Genomic DNA, 10,182 nt, shown 5'->3' on the forward strand with positions numbered 1-10,182 from the left:
GAGTTCTTCATTGATTTATTTAACTATAACTGTTTAAGTTAAAGGTTTGATACTGATTAGAACTTGAAGTGGCGACGAGGTCTTAAAATATTCAGAGAAGGTCTTTAAAAAGTGTTAAAAATTTATTGAAATTTCCTTTAAGATTCCTGCATATACCCTGTGACAGAAGGACAGACATCCCAACCTGCAAAAACTCATCTCAGGGAGACGTTGTGACCATTTCAGGGATTTTTTTTTTTATGTGTTAATTTTTTTTTATTAACTAATTAGAATTTTACATGAATTATGCATGAATAGAACACAATTATTTACATGTTTATTGGATGTAACTAAAACAAAAGCCTGCTTCCATGTTCTTCACATAGATGGATGGATGGATGGATGGATGAAATGATAGATAGATGGATGGAATGATAGATGGAAAGATGGATTGATGGATGGGCAGATGGAATGATAAACTGATAGATAGAATAATAGATAAATGGAATGATGGATGGATGGATAGACAGACATAGATGGATGGAATGATGGATGGAATGATGGATGGAATGATTGACAGATAGATGGATGGATGGATGGATGGATGGATGGATGGAATGATGGATGGATGGAATGATAGATGAAATGATGGATGGATGGATGGAATGATAGATGAAATGATGGATGGATGGATGGAATGATAGATGGATGGATGGATGGATGGATGGATGGATGGATGGATAGACAGACAGATGGATGAATGGATAGACAGACATAGATGGATGGAATGATAGGCAGACATAGATGGATGGAATGATGGATGGAATGATAGATAGATGGATGGAATGATAGATGGATGGATAGACAGACAGATGGATGAATGGATAGACAGACATGGATGGATGGAATGATAGGCAGACATGGATGGATGGAATGATAGGCAGACATAGATGGATGGAATGATAGATAGATAGATAGATAGATAGATAGATAGATAGATAGATAGATAGATAGATAGATAGATAGATAGATAGATAGATAGATGGATGGATGGATGGATGGAATGATAGATGAAATGATGGATGGATGTATGGAATGATGGATGGATAGACAGACAGATGGATGAATGGATAGACAGACATAGATGGATGGAATGATAGGCAGACATAGATGGATGGAATGATAGATAGATAGATAGATAGATAGATAGATAGATAGATAGATAGATAGATGGATGGAATGATGGATAGATAGATGGATAGATAGATGGATAGATGGATGGATGGATGGAATGATAAATGAAATGATGGATGGATGGATGGATGGATGGATGTTAATAGGTCTGCTTGGTCTAGATTCCTGGATATTTTATTTAATTCACGGGCATCAGGAAGCCACTATCAATACACTGAAAGCTCCCGTAACTTCCGGGAGACTTGGGATGTCTGCAAGGAGAAAGTGCTGAGCTACTGAAACATATTTAATACTTTATATAAGAGGCTTTTTGGTGATGATAGCTAAGAGGCCTCTCATATGTAGAATGAAGTCACATGCGTTGCTCAGGTGTGAGTTTCTCACAGACTTCAACAGTGTCAAAATCTTTGGTTCTGTGGGTCTCGTCTATCAAATCTGAGCTTTAATTAGTATTCTCTATTGGATTCAAGTCAGGTGGTTGGCTGGGCCATTCTATAGCTTGAATTCCTTTCTCTGAAAGCATCTGAGAGTTTCCTTGGCAGTGTTTTGGATCATTGTCTTGCTGAAATGTCCACCCTGGTTTCATCTTCATCATCCTGCTAATGTAGATGTTGGACTGAAGCAGCTGATGTTCATTTACACTGATGAAGGGCAGAGGGTTGCTGAAGAACTACTGAGAGGTTTCAGCTGCTGTCTGTGCTTTCACTGCCTTTCTACACCTCCCTTTCTTCATGTGTTCAATACTTTTTCCTTTACTTAACTTTGTAATCTATGGATTTCTTTGGTTTTTACCAACATCTGGTAAAATTAACAGCACCTTTAGAAATATGTTTTCTGAGAAAAATGTTAACATTTTAAATACTTCCCCCACTGTATGCGATAATTCATCAAACGTGGTTAGTAAATGGTTTTTGCATTCGCACTGTGTGCCAAGGGAAGGGTTTTTTAATTCCGCGGTGTCCAAGCCTTATAGTCTCTTAGGAATCAGTTTCACGCTCTGTGGCTCTAGAAAGGTGAGTCCCTGCTCTGATGGGGGCCATGTGTAATTTATTTCATTTTCCCAGATGCCATTTACCCTCCCATCCGCTTCCACAGACACGGTGTGTTTACTCAAACCTTAGAGGAACGGATTTAAACAAGACCTGTAATAGAAACACTGTGATCGAGGAGAAGAGTTTTATGTCTGCCAATTTTGTTAGCATAAAAACACTGTTGTTTTTTTTTGCTTTTTTTATTAAACACAGCTGAACTCTCAAACAAAAATGTAAAAAAGCAAGTACACAAGTTTAATAGTAGTAATAAAAGACCCTTTTCACATTTCCAGATTTCTCAGAAGTCAGAAGTCGTCATAGTTGGGTAAACTTAAAGCGCAGTGAATGGGAGGGTACAACAAATCATTTATTACAATCCTATTTGTTGAAATAATAAAAGAAAAACTCCACAATGGTGTTATCAAGACTTTCAAAACAAGGAGAAAAATAGTGTGAGGCTGATAATGCCAGACAGAAAAGAGAATAACGGCAAATTTACTGTCCTGCCCCTATAGACACTGCATTAGAAACACCTAGCATAAGCGGCAATTAGTTTTTAGTGATTTGATGTATATAATATATACATAAATACATATATAAATGTACATACGTTAAAAACTTTGAAGGATTTATGCTGCTGATGATCGTTAAACACAACATAACAGCATACCTGCCAACACTTCCCAGCAGTCTCCCGAATTTCAGACTCATCTCCCACCTTTAATTTCTCCTGGAAAACTCCTGTAATTTCACCCTTGGTCCTCCGCTTTTAGGTACAGTCTGTAACACCCCGGGTCGCCAACTTTGGTATAGTATCCGATTGCCGCGGCCAACCGAAATCCGCTACATAGTACAGTTACTAACATCACAGTACAGTTACTAACCCGGATCTGTTATTCAGACGCCTCACCACCAAACAGACACCTCAACCCCCACACCCCCCCCCCCCCTCACCCCCGGTCTCCAGGATTTTCAGAGCCAAATGTTGGCAGTTATGCATAACAGTCTTGTGAAAAGGGTCCATAGTAGTAATAATAAAAATAATAATCCACATACCAACCAAGTGGAAGTTCATTCACAGACTTTTTTTTGTTTCCAGAATAGACACATTTCTAACTTTTTTCCTTTCATTCTCATTTCTGTAATGTCAACACATCTTAAAACACAAGCGCAAACACATACTGCAGGCATGTAGGACTACTCCTCAACATTCGGTTACAAACATTACCCTAACTAGTTCTCCCAGTAGTAAACTCATTGCAGTTTATTTCCACAGTTCAGTTCTCAAATATCTGATGCACTTCGACAACAACAAGGAGTCAGACATAAAAAAAGGGGGATGTGGAAACAACAGTTTGATCTTAGATGGGAAAGGTGTTTTGCACAAAAGTCACTCTTATATTGTACGGACAGAAAACGCTTTAATTTATAATGGTCAGCTGTGGGGGAGAAGATGAAGGAGAGTGAATTATAAAACATTGAAGTTTGCCTTTGAACACCACATCTTATAATTGGCTGATTTGGGTCCGGATAATTAAGGAGCACCTAAGTGCTGTAAAGTTGTAGCAAATACTTTAAAAATGCCTTTCTTACTTTTCTTAGTTGTAGTCCAAATATCAACTAATTCGTAAAGCAAGAAGTAAAAAAATGTTGTTGTGTTTTCAAAAATGAGTCCAAATTAAGTGGCATTTTCCGTAAAACAAGCAAAGTAATCTGTAAGTAAAGAAATCTTATTTAAGAACTTAAGAACTTACTATTTGGATTAAAATTAACACAAGAACCCAAGTAAGAAAAGCAATTTTTGCAGTTTTCTCCCTAACAGTTCACATCAAGTGATTTGAGTGCTCTAAACTTAAATTTTTTTTTGAGCTGTGTCAAACAAAAGCCTCCATTTTGGCTCCTTGGTCATGTATCCATAATCTCCCGGGCTGGCGTGGGTTCATGCGGAAGGGTAGTAGCATTGGGAAGAGCTTGTCCGTGGTGTCCCACAGAGTTCTGCTGGACTTCCATTGGAATACCGCTCACGTTTTCTCGATTCGGGAATTCCCTGGACTGTTTCCGGTACTCCAGAAAGGTGCACGCCTTGGTTGCGATGGCCACAACGTTCTTGCCGACAAAAATAGTGGAAACCCGGCTGTCCTGGAAAAGCACCATATTGACCCCACGAATGAGGATGGTGACGATATTGATGGTGACCAAACTGAGAAGAGGATAAAGCATCATCTTCTGTGGAGAAATGTGGTCACCCTGTACACTGATCTCACTTAGGGATACGCAGGGAAGAATCAGAAGCAAAATGTAGCAGTAGAAGAACATCAGACCTTCAGCCCAAATGGGCAAACCTGTCCGCTGCGGCTCCCAAAGATTTGCCTGCATATCCAGCAAGTCCAGCAAGTCCAAAGCCACCCAGAAGAGTCTCCCCCTCATGTCCTCCTTCCTTCTAAAAGTACGAACGTACTCCATGCTATCCAGAGCCACTAGTACTAAATAGAGACCTGGCACACAAATGGACAGCAATAAAGTCAAGGCTTTCCTTGCCACAGTTTCCAGACTCTTGCGATCAGCCTTACAGTTCTGGAAGACAAAGTAAAGCTTGATCTCTAATACGAAGATATAGAGGAACCATAGAATCATGGCGTATCCTCGGCGAGCTGTCCGCACTTCTGCTCCGACCCAAACCGCCACGTAACGGAGGACAATAAGGAAGCAAACATCCCCCACCAGGACTATAATACAGACTCCAATCTTGCGTGGGCCTTGGTTTTGTTCCACTAGGTAGGCATCCATGAAAGCCATGCTGGTCATGATGACGAAGGTTGTAAGACACACATGCCGCTTGTCCGGTGGTGGCAACACCATGCTGAGGGCCACCACCGCATGCACTTACTCACGACAATGTTGTCCACTTCGTTGTACTTTGTGTTCGAAGGTTTAAGTTCCCGATGGTTGAAACTGCTGCTTTTTCAGCTAAATTTGATGAACTTTGAAGGCATTTGCATTCCCAGTAGTATGAAGAATTATTAAAAACTAGGAAGCAGGATTACAACTCTCTTAAAGACCAAGGAAATGTTGTTTCACAGTTTTGGTGTTTGCTTGGTTTAACTTGGGTCTGTAGGGTTTTTTTAAATTCCAGTTGGTTGAAACTGTTGTTTTTTCAACTCAATTTGATGAACTTTGAAAAGTCAATGCAGGATTACTTTGCACTGGAATTGCTACTCTCTTAAAGACCAAGAAAACGTTGTTTTGTTGTTTGTTTGGCTGTACTTGGGTTTAAAAATTCTTATAATTTCAGAAGGTTGAAACGGCTGCTTTTTCAACCCAATTTGATGAGCTTTGAAGACATTTGCTTTCACAATAGTATTAGAATGATAAAAAGTCCAAATGCAAGATTACTTTGCACTGGAAATGCAACTCTCCTAAAGACCAAGAAAATGTTGTTTCACAGTTTTGGTACTTGGGCCTGAAAGACTTTTAATCTTTGAAGACTTTCACATTCCCAGTATTAAACTTGACCCTGGAATAAAGTAAGAAGAAACTGCTCTCCTGAAAAGCCAGTTGCTGTTGTTTGACTCACTGCTTTGCCTTATTTTGGAATTATAAAGAGTGATAAAGTCAAATGCAGGATTTCTTTGCACTGGAAATGCACCTCTTAAGGAACAAGGAAATGTTGTTTCACAGTTTTGTTGTTTGCTTGGCTGTACTTGCGTTTAAAGGATGCTTATAATTCCATAAGGTTGAAACTTTGAAGGCATTTGCATTGGAACAAAGTGAAAAGAAATTGTTCTACCAAAAAAGTCAATTTCTGTTGTTTGAAGCAGTGATAGATGATGCAAAAAAAGTCCAATGCAGGATTGCTCTGCACTTGAAATGCAACTCTCTTAAAGACCAAAGAAATGTTGTTTCACAGTTTTGTTGTTTCCTTTGTTGTGCTTTGGTTTAAAGGATTCTTGAAGTGGCATTTCAAGCTTTGTTGGGCTTACGGAGCAACCACTTTTTCATTCTATTTCTGTGAACTTTGAAGGAAATTGCATTTCAGATATATCATAAACGTGACTCGGGAACAAAGAGAACAGTCCTTATTCAACAAAACATTCCAATTCCTCTCGATTCACTTCTTTTTGCAAGGTTCGAATAGATCTGAATAGGTCTATGAATCTAAAAAAGTAGTTAAATTATCCACATTTTTTTAAACAAGAAAAACAAACAAAAACATTCAATGCAGGACTACTTTCCAAAAGAAACTCAAAGCAGTGGCTTTATCATCCAAGCTCTGTGAACTCTGAGGATAATTTCTAATATTCTGTACACGTGACCCTGGATTAAAGTGAAATCAACTTATTTTACCAAAAGCCAATTGCTCTCGATTGCCAGTTTGATTCACAATGCTTTGCAAGGTTTTAACTGAATAAAACTAAAAATGTAAATGCAGGATTACTTTGCAGAGTTGAAAACAACTCTTGAAGACTGAAGAAACCAGGTTTCAAGCTTTGAAGGGCTGGTTGGAAGAGATACTACATCTCAGTTATATGCCACTTGAAGGTGTTTGCATTTCAAGTATTTCATAAACTTGAGCCAAGAGAACAAAGAGAAAATAAATGATCCCAGCAAAAATCAATTGATCCCAGCGGACAGTTTGATTCACACTGCTTTGCAAGGCTTGTATTGACTGTAAGTAAAAAGAAACTGGTCAAAATATATAAAGAAGTTGGATTGCTTTGCAATGAAAATGCAACTCTTAGAGGCAGAAGAGTCCCAGATTCACAATCATGGCCTTGGCAGATGATTTTTCTCCTACACACTAAATGGAAGAGAAATCTGCCCATTAATCAGTAGCTTGTATCGACCCTGTAAGACCACACTCCTGCCTGATCTCAGAGAGACGCCATAACTTTCCTCTTTTTCACGGTGATGCTATTGGAAGGTGATCCGAGGATACATGGGCTTTCCCGGAAGCTTTGCATGCATGCAATTTGCTCAATTGATAGTTAATTTTCTTCTTATAAGTAAATGGAGCACAAGAAAGAAATGTTCAGACTGTGTATATGGTCTACGATTACAGAATCAGAGTTGGTTTTGGTAGGTCAATTTCTCTGGTGCACTCGAGAAATCTTCAGACTGTAGATTCGATGCAATTACCAGGCAACATTTGTTTGTGTCTGCCAATGTGGAATTGCTCAGCAGTGAAGCATTGACTCTTGAGGGGCTGGTGGGCTCTATCCATAGATCATCCAGACACGGGGTCAGTGGCTCCAGGGGCTCCACATCTGCCTATGGATCCCCCAGCGGGACTCTCTTTTACTAGGCTTCAGTTTCATCCTTGCCTGCCTTTCTGACACAATCTGGAACGAGAAAGGGAAAGAAGAGGAGCTGTCAGCACAAAGTGGATAATAAATCACAGATCACCGCTAGGAGCCAATTGCACATCCGGTCCTGCCATTGTGTCAGCATCGTTTAATGACATGTGATAACAGCATTGTGGAAATACAGCCCTTACACAGGTCCACTTATTCATTTGAATACTGTATGAGGCATGCAGTTATCCACGACGGTGTTCCAGCATTGATTTTTTTTAGCTTCACAAGCCAAGAACTGTGAAAGGCTTAAAGAATCCTCTCATCTCCATAGATGCAGTTTTTGATGTTAGAAATGATACAGATTTTATAATGTGCTCTTTTATTTCCCATGTAATATAAGTGCATGTGGTGTCTTTGATCTTTTAGAAAAAAATCTAATCGCAGATGAATATTTCATTGCTCAAAACGGCTCTTTCATCACTCAGCAGACATAACTGGGTTCTCGGTTTTGTTTTGTTGAAGTATCAGTTTTGGCTCTTAATATTTTTCGTGAAATACCTTTAAATAATGAATGCATTTAATTGAGTTAAGTTGATGTGTAGTCCTGTGGTGGACAGTATTTAAACGTCACTACCTAAGTACATATGTTTAGTGTCTGTAATTGATTAGTGTATTCATTTTAGGAAACTGGTTCTTTCACTTCACAACATTCCGAAGCTAAATATTTTTTTAAATATAGCTGAGTAAACAAGTTATTTCAGAGTGAGTCTTTGGTAAAAAAAACCCCTCTGATTCAAATAATCTGTTCAGAGTGAGTGTCTTTTTAAACAACCCACCTGATTCAAGTGATCCATTCAGAGTGAGTCTCCTGTAAACAATTCACTGATTCAAATTATTCGTTCAGAGTCAGTCTCCTTTAAACAACTCACTGATTCAAATGATTCGTTTAGAGTGAATGCTGTTTATACAACCTGCTTGATTCAAGTTATCTATTCAGTTTGAGTCTTCGATAAACAACTCACTGATTCAATTGATCCTTTCAGAGCGAGCCTCCTTTAAATAGCTCCCTGATTCAAATTGATCCATTTACAGTGAGTCTCTATTAAACTGCCCTCTGATTCAAATAATCTGTTAAGAGTGTGTCTCCGACAAACAACTCATTGATTCAAATGATCAGTTCAGAGTGAGTTTCTGGTAAATAACTCACTGTTTCAAATGTTCAGAGTGAGTTTCTACTAAACAGCTCACTGATTCAATTGATCCGTTTAGAGTGAGTCTCCAGCGAACAACTTACGGATTCAGCAGATCTGTTTAGGGTGAGTTTCCCTTAAACAACCCTCTAATTCAAATAATCTCTTTAGAGTGAGTCTCCATTAACCAACTCATTGATTCAAATGATCCATTCAGAGTGAGTCTCCAGTGAACAACTCATTGATTAAAATAATTCATTTAGAGTGAGTCACCTTTAAACAAGTTACTGATTCAAATGATCCATTCAGAGTGAGTCACTAACAAACAACTCACTGATTCAAATAATCTGTCAAGAGTAAGTCTCCGTTAAACAACTCACTGATTCGAATGATCCATTTAGAGTGAGTCTCCTTTAAACAACTCTCTGATTCAAATGATCCATTCAGAGTAAGCCTCAGGTAAACAAATCACTGATTCAAATGAGTTGTTTAGAGTAAGTATCTTGTGAACAACTCATTGATTCAAATGATCAGTTCAGAGCGATTCTCCAGTAAACAACTCACTGATTCAAATGATCAGTTCAGAATAAGTATCTGTTGAAAAACTCATTGATTCAAATAATCAGTTCAGAGTGATTCTCCAGTAAACAAGTCACTGATTCAAATGATCTATTCATAATAAGTCTTTTGTAAACAACTCACTGATTCAAATGATTTGTTCAGAGTGAGTATCTGGTAAACAACTCCTTGATTCAAACGACCCATTCAGAGTGATGCTCCAATTGACAACTCACTGATTCAAATGGTCTGTTCATAGTCAGTTTCTAGGAAACTGATTCAAGTGATCCGTTTAGAGTGAGTCTCCTTTAAACAGCTCTCTGATTCAAATTATCCAAGTAGAGTAAGTCTCCGGTAAACAACTCCCAAATTCAAATAATTTGTTTACAGTAAGTCTCCGATGAACAACTCATTGATTCAAATGATCAGTTCGGAGTGATTCTCCAGGAAACAACTTACTGATTCAACTGATCCATTCACAACGAGTATTTTGTAAATAACTTACTGATTCAAATGACCCATTCAAAGTGATGCTCCAATGAACAACTTGTTGATTCAAATGATCTGTTCATAGTCAGTTTCAAGTAAACAACTTACTGATTCAAATAATCTGCTCAGATCGAGTCTCCAGTAAACAACTCACTGATTGAAGTGATTCACTCAGAGTGAGTCTCCAGTATACGATTCACTGATTTTACAAACTGATCTGCATGGGGTTGAGGTGCGATTGTGGTTTACATCATGACATTTTTATTGTGAGTACAGAGCTTTAATATGAATGAGGATAGCAGATCAGAATTGTTGATCTTGTAATAATTTGACAGAAGTATTTGAGTTTGCATTTCTATCTAAAGTTTGATTGCAAACTTTAGTTTCTTGGCAAAACTGGACCGCTGTTATTGAGTCTCTAGACTGGAGGAGATTACTCTGCTCTTT

General features: G+C 38.4%; 1 protein-coding gene across 1 annotated transcript; it reads right to left on the bottom strand.

Moving 5' to 3' along the window:
• Nucleotides 1-4,021: 4,021 nt before the first annotated feature.
• Nucleotides 4,022-5,413, bottom strand: tmem121ab (transmembrane protein 121Ab). Its single transcript, XM_056445280.1, has one exon. The coding sequence runs from the start codon at nt 5,061-5,063 to the stop codon at nt 4,110-4,112; it is 954 nt and encodes a 317-aa protein (XP_056301255.1). The 5' UTR covers nt 5,064-5,413; the 3' UTR covers nt 4,022-4,109.
• Nucleotides 5,414-10,182: the final 4,769 nt, after the last annotated feature.

Source organism: Danio aesculapii, chromosome 20 (assembly GCF_903798145.1).
Source record: "Danio aesculapii chromosome 20, fDanAes4.1, whole genome shotgun sequence".
Lineage (NCBI taxonomy): Eukaryota > Metazoa > Chordata > Actinopteri > Cypriniformes > Danionidae > Danio > Danio aesculapii.